The sequence below is a fragment of the Pongo pygmaeus genome, chromosome 4, assembly GCF_028885625.2.
Source record: "Pongo pygmaeus isolate AG05252 chromosome 4, NHGRI_mPonPyg2-v2.0_pri, whole genome shotgun sequence".
NCBI classification, from domain to species: domain Eukaryota; kingdom Metazoa; phylum Chordata; class Mammalia; order Primates; family Hominidae; genus Pongo; species Pongo pygmaeus.
This window is the reverse complement of record NC_072377.2, coordinates 22,214,141-22,234,341: the sequence shown is the minus strand read 5'-3', so window position 1 is coordinate 22,234,341 and position 20,201 is coordinate 22,214,141. Positions and strand designations below refer to the sequence as shown.

At 34.2% G+C, this 20,201-nt stretch overlaps 1 protein-coding gene across 7 annotated transcripts in view; it reads left to right on the top strand.

Moving 5' to 3' along the window:
• Positions 1–20,201, top strand: part of CDH12 (cadherin 12) — a 1,137,841-nt gene that overhangs the window by 880,111 nt on the left and 237,529 nt on the right. For 4 of the 7 annotated variants that reach the window (XM_054489194.1, XM_063664682.1, XM_063664681.1 and 1 more), the window contains one exon: positions 7,686–7,980. In XM_054489194.1, the coding sequence (XP_054345169.1) occupies positions 7,686–7,980 (295 nt within the window). Of the gene's footprint in view, positions 1–7,685; positions 7,981–8,898; positions 8,974–20,201 lie in introns of all 7 variants that reach the window. The other 3 variants (XM_063664679.1, XM_063664680.1, XM_063664678.1) reach the window with 1 other exon arrangement.

Here is a 20,201-nt window from a genome sequence, read left to right as displayed (position 1 = left end):
GAATACAATTTCAGATGTAAATGCATAAATTCCTTAAAATATATGAAGAGAAATGATTTCCAATCTGGAAATATATGCCCAGATAAAAATTAATTATATGTGAGAGTAAAATAAAGGCATAGTGTGATATGAAAAGACTCAAGTAAAATGTCTAACATACACTCATTATTAAGAAATTATATAAAACTAGTGCAAGCCAACAAAATAGTAAACCAAAGTAAATATAACATCCAAGAAAAAGTGTTTCCAAACCAGGAGATTAATAAAGTAAATTCCAGGTTGATAATTGTGCAGATGTTCTTGTTTGGATTAGCAAGAAAGAAGCCTCCCAAAGAGAGGGATGTGGTGAAAAGATTTGATGTCGGACCTCAGAAGTGGGATGAATCTAAGGATATTAAAAAAAATACATAAATAAAACCACTAACAGACAAAGATGTTACAGAAAAAAAAATCCATGTGACAAATAAAACTGCAGCAATTACATAGGAAATACACATTATTTGGTAATAAAACAAAAAGTTTACATTGTAATTATTGTAAAAAGAGTATTAGCTGTTCTCTTTTTTTTTAATGTTTTAGCATCAACTGATAGACAAAACTTAGAAGGCTTATTTATCAGTAGGTGTTCTCAGAGAAAAAGAACAAATTGGATGTTGATATAGCTATAGATGTAGATGTAGGTATAGTTATAGATATATAGATTATAGATATAGATATATGTAGAGAGATCTCTCTCTCTATAGATATATCCATATATAGAGGATATATATAGATCTCTATATATCTATATATGGATATAGACATATCTCTCTATAGAGGTATAGATATCTATATAGATATATAGATATATCTCTCTATATAGGTATATATATATATCGATATATATCTCTATATATCGATATATAAAGATTTGTTATAAGGAATTGGCTCACACAATTATAAAGGCCGACTAGTCCAAAGGTATGCAGTTGGAAAACTGTAGACCCAGGATAGCTTCTAGTTCTAGTCTAAAGACGGTCAGGCTCAAGACCCAGGAGAAGCCAATGTTTTAATTGAAGTCAAAAGGCAGAAAAAAAATTCCAGTGTCTCAGCTTGAAGGCAGTCAGGCAGGAGGAGATCTCTGTCACTCACGGAGGGGTTTGCCTTTTTGATCTATTCATTCCCACAGTTATTGAATGAGGCCCACCCACATTAGGGAAGGCAATCTATTTTATTCCGTCTACTGATTTAAATATTAATCTCATTCAGAAACACCCACAGAGGAAAACCCAGGATAATGCTTGACCAAATCTCCGGGCAACTTATGGCTTAGTCAAGTTGACATATAAAATTAACTATCAGGCTTATTTTTAAAAAGAGGCCGGGCCACGCAGGGTGTCTCACATCTGTAATCCCAGCACATTCAGAGGCATAGGCAGGTAGATTGCTTGAGCCCAGAAGTTTGAAACCAGCCTGGGTAATATGATGAAACCCCATGTCTACAAATAAAAAAATAGAAAAATTAGCCAAGCATGGTAGTCTGTGCCTGTAGTCCCTGCTATTCAGGAGGATCACTTGAGCCCAGGAGGCAGAGGCTGCAGTGAGCTGAGATTGTGCCACTGCACTGTAGCTTGGGCCACAGAACAAGACCCTTTAAAAAAAAAAAAAAAAAGCCTAAGGCCTACTTCAGAATTTTTTTAGGACAGATTCTGTATAATACAGATGATGGAAGCTGGTGGGGGACGGGCAGAAGAAACGGAAGGAGATGTAAGGGGAAGTGTAAAGGTGTTAATGCTGTGATCCTATGAAATAGAGAAACCACAGATACATTCCAATGTCAAAAAAACAACCGTAAACATTGTATTGAAGGGTGTTAGGGTGATGGGTATTTGTATCTACAACCTACTTTTAAATGCATCAAAAATTAAGCTGGGTTAACAGGTAGACAAATGGGTAGAAAATAATAAAACAATTCTAAACAGTATGTAAAAAATATATAGACTAGGAGGTAAGTATACAGATGAATACTATATACTTTTATTATGAATTTGAAAATTTCATAATAAAATGTTGGAGGAAAGAAGACAAAAAAGGATACATTCTATGAGTGAACTGAAATTTAGAAACAAAGACACTCAGATATCACTTAGTGTTTTATTGACAACACAAAGAATAAACGGTGGTACAGTTTTATTTGGACAAGGCAAGGGGTATGCAGTTTGAAAGTCAACAAATATTATTCAAATTTATAATTAAAGAACTACTATAACATTTAATCATTTAGCCAATTTTATATATGTATTTTTTATAAGAACTGAAACAGAAACAATGAAAGTAGAAACAACTAAAAATGTCCCCAGGTGGCTAGGAAAGGAAAGAGTATGGTTTGGGATTATAAACTCTTCGATTCCCTATGATATTTAGCAATTTAAATGTATTACTTTGATTAAAATGTTTTTGATCAGTTTAAACTGATGTAATAAATTCATATTTATTGATACAGAAAAATATTTGATATAATCCATCTAAAAAGCAAGTTACAAAACAATGTACAGTGTACCATAGTACCTATGAACACAATTAGTGAAGTAATTTGCAGAGCTCTATACCAAATCAGAAATTATTTTGGTAATGAATTTATGATTTTCCCCGTTTTCTGATTTTTTCCATGATCTCATATACTTTATTCTCAGAAAACAAAAGACAAAACCCCGCACATACGCAAAAATAAACAAGTAATTTCATTACAACCCCAGAGGCTAAGTCAGTGGGAAAAGAGGGAAATGAATGGTTACGAGCAGAAACACAGGGACAAATAAGTTTGGAGCACAGAGAACAATTTACAAATCGGCAGTCATTTTAAAGGACACAGAAATCATGGTTTTAAATATTGTTCCATAAGCAAAGAGAATATTAAAATCATTTTTTGTAAAATTCCTTGAAAAATTGTTTTGTAATAACTTTTTTGTTTTTTACTCTTCTCATCACAACCATTCTCATTACCTCATAAGAGCCATATGTGGTAACTGTCCAGGGTTGTTCATCTCTATCTCTTGCCAGGAAATACACTGAATTGCAACAATTAGGTACTACAAAAAGATGCATATTTTATATTAAGCAGTTACATTTAGAAGTAAACTGGTAACTTGATGGCATTTCTATAGCATATATATATATATATATATATATGCCATACATATGTGTATGTATGTATTTTTTTTTTTTACTCATGTAAAAAACACATATATCCACATATGGGTTAGTAGTAGTATTTGTTGAACACAATTTTTGGTTTTCACACAAATCCACCTTTTCAAAAATCAATTGTTCCTTCTCCCAACATACCCCAGGCTGGCAAACGACAAATGAAAATAAAATCCCTGCTGGAAATAGTGGTATAAAAAGCATTTTCCATTTCATGTGCACTTTTCAACCCAGAGAAAATAAGAAATTCGTTTTATTTTTGTGCAGTAGTTTCTAAAATATAATCAGAGAGATGCTAGTAAACATTTAACTTTAGATTAGCTTTCTCAAAACTTTTAAGCGCTGGAATGAAAGATTTGCTTACACTCTGAAGCCGGTGCTGGGTATCTTTTTTAAGCCCTCTTTGGCATCTCATTTTCACGCACCATCTGAGATGACTTGGAAAACACCAGAAAATAACAACACTACTTCCACAAAACAACTGCCTGAACAGTGCCTATTTCTACAGCCGTCATTTATAGAACTCTTTTTCTGGGGAGAAATTTTATTTTAAGTGTCAATACTAAAAGATGATATATTTGGAGTTGGCTGCTTCAATCAGTAAATGTAGTCAGCACCGACTCAGAAACAGCTTATTTTTAATAATTGGAAGAAGAAATATTTCTAGCTGTTAGTTTTAAATGGCTACAAAGGAAAGAAATTATTTTTGTGGAATTATTAGCTTGCCGTATGTGTAGATTAAAAAGGCTGTGTAAAAATGGCATCACGTGATTTTCTTTTTTACAGTGTACATGACCCAAAAATATGGAAAAGACTATGAGTTCTTTTTATCTGTAGCCCTCCTTCCTTCTTTGTGCAAATGAGACTAAGAACTTCCTTCATATTGTAAGCAAAGCCTGAATCCCATTGCTGACATATTTGAGAAAGCAGTTTCATTGATAGAGATCAATTTCTGGAATCACTAAAAATTCGACATTTTCTAAGATTCATAAAAATTATTATAGCTTTAGTCTTGACAGTTGCCTTTTTGTTTTAAGGAAATAAACCCCAGAAAACACATAAACACATACATATACATACATACACACACGCACATTCACCACACAGCTTATGAAGGAATATAGAGTGCCCTCTGGATCACTCAACTTCACTGAATGAATATGCAGACATTTAAATAAGTAATTTTGAAAAATTTCAAATGATACTGAAAAATAATTATGGTATTTTGTTTTTTAAAATCTTGACTCATTTATTTATATATAGTGTGTATACATAGATAGATACAAGCAGAGAAATATATGTCAATATAAATGTACAGTAACTATGTATTTATATATATTTACCCTTTCAATTATATATTTACATAACTGAAACATATAAAAATAACAAAGAAGGGCAGGGCGCAGTGGCTAATGCCCATAATCCCAGCACTTTGGGAGACTGAGGTGGGTGGATCATTTGAGGTCAGGAGTTTGAGACCAGCCTGACCAACATGGTAAAACCCCGTCTCTACCAAAACTACAAAAATTAGCCTGGCATGGTGGCATGCACCTTGTAGTTCCAGCTACTCTGGAGGCTGAGGCAGGAGAATCTCTTGAACCCGGGAGGTGGAGGTTGCAGTGAGCCGAGATCACGCCACTGCACTCCAGCCTGGGGAACGAGAGCGATACTCTGACTCAAAGAAAAAGAAGTTATCTCTAGGTAAGATCATGATGGAAATTTTCATCTTACTTTATACCTTTCACTATTGAAATTATTTTACAGTTGAAGTAAAGGAAATTTTATAATATCCAACAAGAGCCAACATCATTTATTTAATATCAAAATTAATATTGGAAAAATGTCTATACTTCAGGCTACCACCCATCTGCCTGAATTAATCAGCATGAATACTTAATTTTAAATATTACCTGTCAACACAGGTCACTGAATGTGATCTCGTTTAAGGTATTATCATGTAATAAACTGCTACAAAAAGTCTCATTCTCTCAAGAGTTTTATAGTCATTCACTTCATTTTCAGGTCAACATTTTAACATATTTTCCCATATTTTTTTCTGAAGCTTTAATCTCTGCAAAGCCCATATTTAAATTAGAAGGAAAAGGTAAAAGGGTGAGGAGCAGCAGCAATTAACTTGAATTTGGATCTTGGATATAACTAAAAACACATTTTGCTTCTTTATTTTTATGTCAGTTTGCAAAGGAAACAGTTATGATTTTAGCTAAATGAAGAAGTTTTTGTTTTGTTTTTCTTTTTTCTTTTTATAATTCTACTTGTATCACATTTCAAAACCTACTTTGAATTTTCACTCAGTTCCCACAATATTACCATATATTCTTTGAGCTGTTGGCAAAATGGATCCATTTTATAAAGTCATGCCTTTTGCATTGAGCTTTTGCCTGTCTCATATATTTAGATAAATTTGAAAGCAAAAGGAATACCCACTGTGTTGAATATCTTTAATAGCATGGTTGAAATTTATAATTTGAAATCCATAAGTTCAAAGAACATTTATCTACTGCTTGATTTTATGCTTGAAACGTCCTATGCTTCACAGCAGTTTTTTTTTTTTTAAATAGGAGGACAAAAATACTTCCTCCTATCATTCATAGCAATTTTCTTTATACTTAACTAAAATATACAGAAACTTTTAAAGGAACATCAGAGTCTTGTTCCTTCTTATTGTTGCCATATTATTTTTATTATATTACCCAACCAGGTTTTTATGATTATGCTTATACTCTTATACAAAACACTTTTAGAACAAATATTGAAGGAAATGCAAGTTCGCAAAATGAATAAGTTTACCTTAATAACATTAATATGAACAATGATATTATTTTATTGAACTTAAACCACGGTCTTGAGCTTAAGAGCAAAGATGTAGCCACAGTTGAACTTATATTTATTTGGGCTGTATTTGTACTTTTAATTACTCATAGTAATACATAGGAAGCTTATTTGCAACAGGATATTTATATAATTTTAAATATTTTCCGAGTTTTTTTGTGTGTGTGTGTTGAAATGTTAAGAAAACAGAACTAATTCTTAAGCCAGGATTTGCAAAAGAGCAGTGCTCATATGCAGATTTTTTTTTCATATGCAGATTTTTAAGGCATAACCCAAATGGTTAGAGACCCTGCAAAAGTCTATTTTTCTTTTGGGTGAGCTGTTGACTGGAAAGAGCTTTTACATGTGAAAATTTGGATGCTGAAATCAAATGGCTATACCCAAATGCGCAAGAATAGTTTAAAACATTTAAATCAGCATCGGCATAAAAATTAATATAAATATTATTTATAAGACTATGCTATGTATATATGTATATATATTTATATTATATATAAGAATATTATATTTATAGAAATATATACTACTAGAAAAAGATATATGATGCAATGTTTTATTTTATGTAATATTTTATGTATATATTTATTTATTTACATGTAATTTATATACCTTTTAAAGCTGCGTCCATTTTTCATTTATTCTTGGTCTCCAGTTTGAACAACACTGCCTTACGGCATTACACTGATAATTTTCTCTACACTTTAGTTCTCTTCCTTATCGCTTATTCATGTGTATCTTATTCCATGCTATAATGTAATGTACCATACATGTGTTGAATTTTAAAATAAATTAGCAGAATTTCAATGCTTTCCTATATTACTCAACATAAATATTCTAGATATAGAGTGAATTGGAACAAGCTATTTGTGAATCTGAAAGGATAATCAGTGATTCTACCAGTCATCTGTTTAATAGTGGTAAACTCATTCAAACTCAGCCTGTTAAAATGAGACACTCTGCCCTATATCACTGAAAACCTCTTGATTTGCCAGATTTTTCCCTTCTTTACAAATGAAAATGCTTAGTGTTTTCTGAGTTCCTTTGCACTATCTCCCACTGGATTCGGGTCATTGATTTCATCTTCAGAACACTTGGAAAGTTAATTTTGTGGTGTTTATGAGCCAATTTATTTTTATTGCAATGTTTATTTAAAATGAAACAATAAGTACACACTGAAGTTTTGTGCATTTCATTTTATGAAAATGTTATCCCAAAGGGATACAGAAGAACTAAATACAAACTTTCAAAATTTGTTGTTTTTTTTGCCTGTTGCTATATCTGAGGTTGTACTTTTGTTCTGATCTTCATAATACCTCAAAAAAAATGGGTTAAGAGAAGGATGAACAGAAGAATGGATATGATATCTATCTGATAAGGCAAGTAGATTAATAGATGAATGGAGGAATGTTTGGATGTATAGGTATATATGTGTTCATTGCACAGTTTTTAACTTTTTGTGTTGCAATTTTTATAAAAAGAAGTTGGAGAAATAAAAAACAAGAAAACATAACCATAAGATTTTTATTTAACATTTTTGATTAAAGGAATTATATTGCAAATTATGACTTTTTAATTTGGCAACATCCTTTTAATGGTGTTCTTTCTTTGTGCTTCTCTTTCTCTTCCTCTCTCTCTCCCTCTCTTCCCTAAAGCTCCATTCCGACTTAGACAAGGGAGAGGGCACGGTGAAATACACCCTCTCAGGAGATGGCGCTGGCACCGTTTTTACCATTGATGAAACCACAGGGGACATTCATGCAATAAGGAGCCTAGATAGAGAAGAAAAACCTTTCTACACTCTTCGTGCTCAGGCTGTGGACATAGAAACCAGAAAGCCCCTGGAGCCTGAATCAGAATTCATCATCAAAGTGCAGGATATTAATGATAATGAGCCAAAGTTTTTGGATGGACCTTATGTTGCTACTGTTCCAGAAATGTCTCCTGTGGGTGAGTAGACAAATCAAAATTCTGTGAGATACAATGAGACCTCTTCAACACTGACTTTTTGCAGGTTGATGTAAACATCTTATCTATCATCGAAAAGAATATTTTTCAATTCTAGAAAATACAGTTATTTTCATTTATTTTTGTAACTTTTTTGTTTTTCTTTCTGCTTCATTATGAAGATAACTACAAGAATATATAACATTAGTTCCTGTTTTCCACCCTGTGAATTTACCTGAACTCATAGAATCCTTGCATGTTTTAAGCAAAAAATGTATTTTGTATTGAAATTGATGCTTATCTCAATTCCAGACACCTATATAGTGCTGGAGACACCTACCCTACACCACAAAATGCCAAATAGTAATTCCTAGATCAAAGTAAATGATCTAAAGCATGCATCACATCTGATCTGGAAGTGGTCCAGAAACAGGTGTGTTGCATCTTTTGTAGCTGTAAATAGAGATTCTGGAAGGGTGATACTGTTTCCTTTTCAGGGTAAATAACCCATACTTGTTATGCCATCAAGCCAAGCAGCAAATGAATAATGTCATGAAAACATTATTAGAACAAATTAACAAATTACAATTACAATTATCAAATTAACAACTAGAATATAGTAGCACCATCATTCTAAAAATTTAAATTTGATATAAATATACATTTCCATATCAGCCTAAATTTACAAAGTCCTATAATATGTAGGATATAAGGTCAATAAGTTAAGAATTCCAGCTTTAAGGACAATTTTAAATTATAATTTTTATTCCTCAGTCACCACTGCTACTCCTTCAATTTATTTCAAAGTAACTTCTGGTTTTTATTACATTTGGAAGATAAAGAAACTTATCATATGTAGGTTACAACTTAAAATTCGTGTATGAGCCATTGCTTATATTTTCTAAATCTGACATGACCCAGGGGGTTTCTACTGCTCCTACCACCACCGAGGACATGTGATGAAGATTGTGCACGCTACCCTGAGGGCAGAAGCAGGTTAGTAGCTGTAGGAGCTGTCACATGGATTTACTATAATGCACTTGAAATTGTGTATGTGACCTTATCAGGCATTTAAGGACCATAATCTCTCCTTGACCTAAGAAATCAGCGTGAAGTAATTCACTTAGATTTCAAATTTTAATGTGGACCCCCAAGGCTGCAAATCTGTTATTCAGTACCTGCTACACTTTTGGGTTGCCTGTTTTATGCACTGTTATGATTGCTAGAAATTTAGAATTCCAATTGGAAAGAAGCATATCTTGTTAGAAAGTATTCCCAGAAAATGAGGGAGGCTACATTTTAACTGTGTCTTGATTTTACAGGGAGAAAAATAAAGTTAATATTTTGAGGAAAAAAAAGGCTTTTAAGATGACATGCTATATAGTAGACAAATAGTTTAACTCAGTCCCCACTTCATGTACACTGGATGTGTTAACATGAATTTATGACCCTCAGTGACTTTTTATTACCAAAACAGCTTCCTTAAAGCAAACACACACACATGCCTCTACAGTATTGGAAAATTCTGTCTCATTAGATAAAACGATTAGGATTTTTCTTGTGCCAACTAGAATAACTAGGGCTGCAGAGTTGGAGCCTTCATGTAAGGGGTTTGCAGCTCATATCCGAAGAGAGAAATATATTTGGAAAGTCAAAAGTGTAGGTAAGTGAGAAAGCAAAGAAGTTTCAGCTTTTGCAGTTGGAGTGGGATATAATTTACATAATTTACGGTGTTGTCATAAGATACTGGAAAGATCTTTGGAAGAATAGGTTCTTAAAGTGTTTTCTCATGTGCCCTTACTGAAATTTCCCTCTGGGTCTTCAAGACGACTCCAGTAAATAATTACTTACATTGATTTTCAATGCACTGCTTTCTTTCATTTTTGTTTATTTGTTTTGAGACTAGGTCTTGGTCTGTTGCCCTGGCTGGAGTGCAATGCCCAATCTTAGCTCACTGAAGCCTTAAATTCCTGGGCTAAAGAGATCCCCCAACCCGAGCCTCCTTAATAGCCAGGCATGTGCCACCCTGCCTAGCTATTTTTTTTCTTTTTTTACTTTTTGTAGAGAAGGGATCTAGCTATATTGCCCAGGCTGTTCTCAAGTAGTCCTGGCCTCCAATGATCCCTCCACCTTGGCTTCTCAGAGCACTGGGATTACAGTCATGAGCCACCCTGCTGGCCCCTTTTTTTATTTTTAATAACAGAGGGTACTTCTTTTGAATGTGAAATTTTACGACATGGTATGAGTTAGTCCAAGTGTTTTTATACTAAAGTTACATAATATACACTTTTCAAGTAAGTACAAAGAGGTATAAACACTGCTTATGAACTGAATGTTAAGAAATAAATCTCTATGCATTACTTTTGCCTTTCCCCATAATCTCACGTATACACATAAAACAAAAAACAAGGAGACCCAATTACAGTTGTGGTATCTGCTGTTTCTGCCTTGAAATTTCCAACTTACAACTACTGTGCATCCAGAACTTACATCTATGTTCCTAGAGTACTTGAACCCCATTCTCAAGTGCACCCTTCTTACCAGGTGGAAATGGTTCACTGCTGTAATAATCTAAGAAAACGTTATGATTTTCTCTACTTTTTTTCCTCTCATATAATCTAGGCAATTCTCCCTGTGTATCATTTTCCTGAGAATACTAAAATAATTTTTAATCAAGACCAGATGGAACTTTGTATGGTATATTGACAGTATACCAATTGTTGTGACAAATCTTACTGCCTGTTGTAGATATCAGTGTTTGAAGTATTCCCTATGAAATAACTTTTCTGTCCCGATAATTGAAATGCTACCATTTCATTTCCAAAAAAAGGGAAGAATTAATCAATTAAAAATAGAAATAGTGAAATAACCTATTTTGTAACATAAAACATAAGATGAAGAATTATCGGAACATTGATATGAAGTTTAATAGTAATGGATTATATATCCAGAAATATGAACAAATAAACCTGCAATGAAAATTAACTAATGTTACTAATTGTCACTTGTGTACAGTGAACATTACAAAGAACATGGTGTACAAAGGGAGAATGGTGGTGGGTAGGATGAGTCAAGATTTCAGAGGAAAATCAATATTTAAGACTTACAGCACAGTGGAATATATTTAATTTTCCTAAAGTTGAAGAAAATTCCAGTGAATCTATGAATTGTTTAAGAGAAAGGTCACTCCGTTACTGACTTCTGCTACATCTAATATTCCAGGGAAGTAATACTTAGAGATAAAAAGCTTTTACTCTGACCTCCGGAAATTACTTAATGATCCAGATACTCCCAAAGTCAAAGCAAATCCTTGGAGACAAATTTGGACTTTATGAATGTGGACTTAATTCTTTAAGATCACTAGAGCAACAATGAATTATAGTAATGTACCCTCTTTAATATCTGATGATTATGCATAAGTGGGGTGTGCAGTTTTAAGTTACTTTTCCTAGAGTGCTGACGGGTTTAGAGTGTTAAATCCATACTCAACTTGTATTATCTTCCTCTGCTTGAGCTATGCCACCTTGAGTCAGCTGATTTGACTATTTGTAATTAGATCCCTAATCTATGATATGATACAGTAGATGTCAACAGTGACTCATGATTTATGTAGTAAGTCTTACCATTTTCTAAGCAGTAGTCAGGTGCCATGTGATCTAACTAAAGATTTGTATTTCTTATTTTACTTAATAAGTACAGTAACCCCAATGCAGTATTATTCACTGTTGGATTTTTTTTTAATGTGAAAACTTAATAACCCCTGTGGATAAGAGAGTAAGAATGATTCTCAGACACTTTCGAACCAAATTAATCAGAATTTAATAGACCATTTTGTCTAGGTGTCATGGTGGCTGAAACATCTTTGAGAAAGTTAAACTTAGCTTTCAATCTCACATGATCTACTTAAGAATTTGGAAGGTTTAGATTCTATTATTTGAGAATGGGGATTCTTGCTTAAATGAAACCTGAAGGATAGGCATCTTTCATTCAATATCTTAAAAAGAAAGTTTAGCTGACGTTTAAATAAGAAAAGATACACCTAAAATAAAGTAGAACACTGGCTTAATAAAAATAGTGAACAAGTACTCCCCTACTTTTCTTTTTTTCTCTCATCTCTATTTTATTTTACATGAAGTTTGGGGAGAAATGCTAAGATGAAATTTTTGGTGGAGTTTTTCAGAGGTTATTTAACCAGAGACTATTTTCTTTTTTTCTCTTTTTTTTTTTTTTTTTTTTGAGATGGAGTCTTGCTCTGTTGCCCAGGCTGGAGTGTAGTGTTGCGATCTTGGCTCACTGCAACCTCTGCCTTCCAGGTTCAAGTAATTCTCTTGCCTCAGCCTCTCGAGTAACTGGGATTACAGGTGTGCACCACCACACTCAGCTAATTTTTGTATTTTTAGAAGAGATGGGGTTTTGCCACGTTGGCCAGGCTGGTCTTGAACTCCTGACCTCAAGTGATTTGCCTGTCTTGGCCTCCCAAAGTGCTGGGATTACAGACGTGAGCTACTGCGCCCAGCCAACCAGAGACTACTTGCTATGTGGCCATATTTAAATGGTCCAAGAAGGAAAAGTGAAGACTGTGTCTGTACTTTACATTAATGAACTATTATAATTTAGAAACATAAGTAAGTCTCCACACTTCCTTATTTTCACAAAAATGCCATAGAGAGGCAAATCAAGACATAAAAAACTAGATATATTTTCTTATCCCGTGAGCCAGCCATGGAAACAGAGAGCAGCTCAATTAGTATGAGAGGAACAGGTGAATTATCACCCGCTTCTATCTATGCCCTAAAAGCAGAGTTTTTTCAGAAGCTTGAAGACAGAATGTTGACTATTTATTTTCTACACATAAAGACATTCTCCTTGTGCAATCAAACTACAATGTTTAAAATCAGGAAATTTGCATTAATGTATTATTATAATCTAATCCTTCAGCCCTATTCAAGCATTAGCACTTGTCTCCATAGTGTCTTATATAACAAAAAGTTCAAGTTCAAAATCAAACATTGTATTAAAATGTTAGGTCTGTTTAGTTTCCTTTAATCTGAAACAGGTTCATATTTTTTCTTGGCTTCCATGACTTTAATATTTTTGAAGATTTCTGCCTAGTTATTTTTTAGAACGGCTCTCGCATCTTGAGTATGTGTGACGTTTCCTCATGTATGAATGAAGCATATACATCTTTGTCAGAAATATCCCAGAAGCAATTATGTACTCTCCTCATTATGTTCTATTGGGCGGGCCATGGTTTTTGATTTGTCTCATTACTGATGATGGTTATTTTTATTATTTGATAAAGGTTGTGTATAACTTATCTATTATGGCATAATACATTAACTAAAACCTTAGCGGTGTAAAACAGCAGATACTTAAGTTTCTCATAGGAATGGCTCCGGTGAGTACCTCTGTCTCAAGGCTTCTCAAGAGGTTGTAGCTACCTTGTTGGCTGGGGGCAGGTCTAAAGGCTTAGTTAGGAGGTGGTAGAAGTCTTCCATATGTTCTTTGCTACATGGACCTCACAGGCCTACATCATAACATGGCAGCTGGCTTTCCTCAGAATGAACTACCCAAAAGAGAGCTAGACACAGAGAAAACCCTCTGATTGAAGCCATAGTCTATTTATAAACTAATCTTGAAAGTGACATCGCATCCCTTCTGCCATATTCTACAAGTAAGTGCAACCCGAATACAAGAAAGCTGGGATCATTGAGGGCTCTCCTACAGTCTACCTACCACTCTCTATACTCTGGCTCTCAATGATTCACGTTGCTCTCTCATGCAATATATTCTCATCCCCTTCTGAGGACCCCAAAATTTTCATCGCACTATAGCATCAGCTCAAAGTCCAGAAGCTTTTCATCTAAATCAAGTCCAGATGGGGAAGTGATCTTTGGGTTTAATTCTTTTTTTTCTTTTTTTAATTTTTTTACTTTTAGTTCTGGAGTACCTGTGCAGGATGTGCAGGTTTTTTACATTGATAAACATGTGCCAGCGTGGTTTGCTGCACCTGTCAACTCATCACATAGGTATTAAGCCCAGCATGCATTAGTTATTTTTTATAATGCTGCCCCTCCCTCCCCTCCACCCCCCATCAGGCCCCAGTGTGTATTGTTCTCCGCCCTGTGTCCATGTGTTCTTATTGTTCAGCTCCCACTTATAAGTGACAACACGTGGTGTTTGGTTTTCTGTTCCTGCGTTAGTTTGCTGAGGATAATGGCTTCCAGCTTCATCCACGTCCCTGCAAAGGACATGATCTCATTCCCTTTTTGTGGCAGCATAGTATTTCATAGTGTATATGTACCACACTGTCTTCATCCAGATTTGTGATACTAAAGAGGCCAGTTACTTACTACACATTCACCAAAAATACAGTGGTAAAACAGGCATAAAATAATGTCTCTAGACATTCCTGTTGAAAAAAATGGTAAAATGCACAGACTAAAGGAATTATTCGTCCACCACATTTTAAAATCCCAGTGGTAAATGTTGCAAGTCATTTGATTATATTCAACGCCTGTGAATAATTATTCATGCCTCTCAGCTCTGACCTCTAGGCTCTTCGTTCTGCCTTTTGAGTTATTCTTTTTTTTTTTTTCCATGAAATACAGCTTGTATTTGCAATAGTACATGGGTGTTGAACTTGTTAAGAGTGCATATCCTTTTGTTCAGATCCAACTATCATTTCCTAGTTGTATGTAGTTGTGTGGGTTATTTATCCTCTTTTACATTGATTTTCTCACCTGCAAGTGAATAATAGTAACACTTTATGAGCAGGGTTATTGCAAGTAGCAAGGAGAAAATGTATATTTAACATTTGCCACCATCCCTGGGGAAGTGCAGTCAATAAATTGGAAAGGGTCCTCATAAGAGTTTAATGATCATTCTCAGAAAACTAGCCAGAGAAAGTCTAAATGGTAAAGGTTCCAGCTCATTATCTTCTTCCCTTTTCTCAAGTTTTCTCTCCATCTGACATATGAGCTCAATATTTACCATTGCCCTTTCTACAAATTTAACCAAGTTTATTTAAAAACATAATGACCTTCTATCCCAATTTACATTTTCTTTGGTGTAGAGGAAGCCTTTACCTTGATGTGTGGAGGCAAGCCGTTGATTTGTAAGAAACGCCAATTATCAGCTTCCACTTCTGCTTCACAATCTGCTGAATCGCTTTAACACATTTGATGAAACTGAGCAAGGCCTTGCAATCTCTTCTGTGCCAGCCGTGAAGTGTCCACTGCACGCAGCTTGGCAGAACTATTTTCGGGGCCATAGGATGTTATGGCTGTGTGGGCAGGGAGCATTTTATTCGTGTGTTTGATTCCTATGTTTTTATTAGTGGTGCAATTGCAAAGGTAATGCTATTGACACTTTTTGTGTGGCCTTGAGAGAAGAGTATGAAGTGTTTTAGTAGCAGCACAGCATGTCCCTAAACGTAAACCATGCTGTACTGATAGTTACTTTAGCAGCCACTGATCAGTAATAAATGTTAAAAATTAACAAGAAGTTCCTTTTTTTCGAAACCACCCAATGACTCTAAGCATTAAATATATTTTAGCAGGAGTTGCTTCTTGGCCACAGAGTGGTTCAAAACATTAAACATATTTTCAAAGTATTACTCCTTCCCCAGCCTCCAAGGGGTTGTAAACATTAAATATGTCTTATAAAAACTGCGTTGCCAGCTACTGGCAAGATAGCTATGAACATCATTTTTCTTTAAAGTTGCCTTCCAGCTGCAGGACTATTTTTCCTTATTTGCTCTATTCTATTTATATTTTGTACACAAAAGCAGGCAAGAGGCTACTTTGGCCCCATTGTCTCTTGCTTTATGATAAGTGATCGTGGGAGAGCAGTTGCACCTCCATAAAACCCTGCTGGCCACAGGAGCTTGCTGAAGTTCAATCACTGATACTGAATATTTCATATAGATGTCAGCTGTGTCCTCCAAAATAATTTTTGTTTTTCACTTTGCAATGTGTTGAGGCATAAAGATGGGCATGCATTAACATCAGCATTAAGAAAAATAACTTGAAGCAACCAGACACTGATGAATTATACCCACTGATTCAGGTGAAAATATTCCATGAAGAGAACAGACTCCAATGGCAGGACTGGTATGCTAATGAGGTCTTTAACCCAAACATGATGAAAGACTTGGAACCTCTGTCTGGAATTCATCCAGTGTGACAATTGCATGCGATTCAAAAAGAGTGAAGAGTATGCTATTACATAAAGGTCTATCCAGGACTTAGACCAGGAAATCTTTTCATTTTAACAAAATTCACAGTGAAAATAACGTGTGTCCCCTGAGCGAATTGAAAAATAAATTAGCTCTATCATCTCAGGCACAGTAATTCATCATCAGGCCAAATAATTAATTACTCAGGAAGGCTTTGATTTTTATGGGAGCCAAGTGTTTTCCAAATTGTGTAGTACTGTATCTTGCCAAATGTTTTAATTTAGGTGTATGTTCAACAGGTTCAAATATTCATCAATACCTGTGTGACAGGCACTATTTTAGGTTCTGGAGCTAGAACTTGAGCAAAAAAGACAAAAATTCCTCCTGTCAGGAAGCTTTTACTCCAAAGGCCTCCTGCAGGGGCAGCAAGCTAAACTCTGTGAGCTAAATTCAACATATCATCTGTTTTTATTGGAACAGTTACACTTATTCATTTCTGTGTTGTCTATGGCTGCTTTCACACCACAATGGAAGAGCTGGCAACAGAGACCATATGGCCTGCAAAGACTAAAATATTTACTATCTGGTCCTTCACAGAAAAGTATGTTGACCCATTACATAGTGGATTGAGTTTGAGAGAGGAGATTAAGGTAAGGCCAACATTTTAAATCAACCTGTGAGGAAAAAGTGTTTTTTTCTCCCTAAAAATTACCTCTTCCAAAAGAAAGAAAAAAAAAAAACAGAAAAATAAAAAGAAAGAAAATGGCAATACCCAAGGTAAAATCAAGGGTAAAAGTGAGCATCACACTAATACATATGTATCAGCACGAAATCAGATGCTGCCATTTAGTTCCTGCTGAAAGTGTTGGTTTGGCTTTATTAAAATCACTTAAACACAGTCTTTCAATGTTATAGATTCATGGTAAAGGTTTCTTTTTCCTTTTGTGAATTTTTAAAAATTTCTCTGCAAAAATTATTCCTCACACAATTATGTAACTTTATATTTTCAATTAAAACTAAAACTAAAAATGTTGAAAGAGCAACTCTATATTGGATTAAAATATTCATTTTCCCATCTTCATTCTCAGGATTCATATTTGGTTGCCTCATTGCGATATAAGTATGTTGAAAAAAATGGAAAATTGCTGAAAGCAAAATTTTTAAAACTCACCAGTATTAATAATTATCACCAAATAACTATTACAGAAAACTTCCTCAGAAAGTAAAATTAGAGTGAAGGTATCACAGGTTGGCACTATTTTCATTCCCGACCAAGAAACTGACACCTGAAAATTAAAAAAAAAAAATCAGAGTCTACAGTTTTACAAATAATTAACAAAATGAACATCAAAATATGGTGCAATTTGTTTAATTGGCAAAGGCACACAATAAAAAAGAAATATGTCAATTAAACTGTCAACCATGTTAATTTTGCCTCTGAGAAAAACATTGTAATGCGATAATTTCATGAAATGCTTTGATGACAAGAAAATGCCAAAATATGATTAGGTACTTCAAAATTCACCTGAAACAAGAAAGCAATTGGTGGCAGCCGGAATAACCAAAGGTCTTTTTTTAATATACCTTTTTTTTTCCTTCTCTTTTTGCCTGTGTTTAATCAATGGCATACATTTTGTTTGACAGTGAAATGATTCATAATGAAAACATTGGCATCACAAAAACTTAGCAGAAACTTTGCTATAAGATTAGAATATACACTTCTATTTTCTCCAAACTGTTTAAAAATATAATTACTATTTCTGAAAGAATTTGTTATCTTTATGAAATAATGTATTTTTCTTACTAGCATTAAGTGCTTATTTAGCTAAAGGACAGAATTAGAAGCAATTCACTCATATGAGTATGTTTATATTCTATTGTCAAACATATTTACTTAGAATTTAAACCAAGATATATTTTATTTATTGTTCTCAACACTGCCTGTTATTCAGAATGGATATTTTAAATTTTACCGGGTCTTGTAAATTTTACTACCTATATTTCTTATTCCTGTTTGTTTAGAAAAATAATCTAGTCTATACCTAAGCTAACAAATAATCCTAAACATTGGAAACACAAACATGATTATGAAGAATTCACTTTCTAATAAGTTTCAGCTTTTTACAAATGGCTGCTTAAATATAATGCATAAATATAATGTATTTTTAAAAATACGTCTTGTTTATGCATTACTTGAACCATAACTGATCCCCATTTCCAGTCAAAAAGAACACTCTACATATGTTAATCTCTAATACGACAAAAGCAGGCTTAGCTTAATGGGAAACTTATTAGAGTAAAATAGTTCTTTTTATTTTTTTATTTTATTTTATTTTTACAATAAGATTATAATTTGGTAACTAGCAGGAGAAGAAAGACTTCCAAAGATTATTTTATGGGTCCATGTATTTGTTTTTCCTGAGGGTAACTAGTGCTAATTCTAGAAAGGCAGAATGCTGTAGAAAAAACAAAATAAGCCCTGGAGTACAAAAGATTTGGAATCAAACTTTGAAGAAGGATGGGGAAGTATTTAGGAAAGTGCTTCCTTGTGTAAAACTTAGCTGGTAAGTACCATATTTCACTGAAATTGCTGTTATAATAATTGAAACAGATTATTATTGGAAAAACAACATCAGCAAAACTAAACCCTAGATGAGTTTAAATAAGTACCAGCCGTTTTTCTCCTATGGGGATTTAGAGTTGAAGTGGGTATCTTCAATTACTTTTCTTTTTTTTTTTTATTTTTTATTTTTTATTTTTTATTTATTTTATTTTATTATTATTATTATTATTATTATTATTATTATTATACTTTAGATTTTATGGTACATGTGCGCAATGTGCAGGTAAGTTACATATGTATACATGTGCCATGCTGGTGCGCTGCACCCACCAACTCGTCATCTAGCATTAGGTATATCTCTCAATGCTATCCCTCCCCCCTTCCCCCACCCCACAAGAGTCCCCGAAGTGTGATGTTCCCCTTCCTGTGTCCATGTGTTCTCATTGTTCAATTCCCACCTATGAGTGAGAACATGCGGTGTTTGGTTTTTTGTTCTTGCGATAGTTTACTGAGAATGATGATTTCCAATTTCATCCATGTCCCTACAAAGGACATGAACTCATCATTTTTTATGGCTGCATAGTATTCCATGGTGTATATGTGCCACATTTTCTTAATCCAGTCTATCATTGTTGGACATTTGGGTTGGTTCCAAGTCTTTGCTATTGTGAATAATGCGGCAATAAACATACGTGTGCATGTGTCTTTATAGCAGCATGATTTATAGTCCTTTGGGTATATACCCAGTAATGGGATGGCTGGGTCGAATGGAATTTCTAGTTCTAGATCCCTGAGGAATCGCCACACTGACTTCCAAAAGGGTTGAACTAGTCTACAATCCCACCAACAGTGTCAAAGTGTTCCTATTTCTCCACATCCTCTCCAGCACCTGTTGTTTCCTGACTTTTTAATGATTGCCATTCTAACTGGTGTGAGATGGTATCTCATTGTGGTTTTGATTTGCATTTCTCTGATGGCCAGTGATGGTGAGCATTTTTTCATGTGTTTTTTGGCTGCATAAATGTCTTCTTTTGAGAAGTGTCTGTTCATGTCCTTCGCCCACTTTTTGATGGGGTTGTTTGTTTTTTTCTTGTAAATTTGTTGGAGTTCATTGTAGATTCTGGATATTAGCCCTTTGTCAGATGAGTAGGTTGCGAAAATTTTCTCCCATTTTGTAGGTTGCCTGTTCACTCTGATGGTAGTTTCTTTTGCTGTGCAGAAGCTCTTGAGTTTAATTAGATCGCATTTGTCAATTTTGGCTTTTGTTGCCATTGCTTTTGGTGTTTTAGACATGAAGTCCTTGCCCATGCCTATGTCCTGAATGGTATTGCCTAGGTTTTCTTCTAGGGTTTTTATGGTTTTAGGTCTAACATTTAAGTCTTTAATCCATCTTGAATTGATTTTTGTATAAGGTGTAAGGAAGGGATCCAGTTTCAGCTTTCTACATATGGCTAGCCAGTTTTCCCAGCACCATTTATTAAA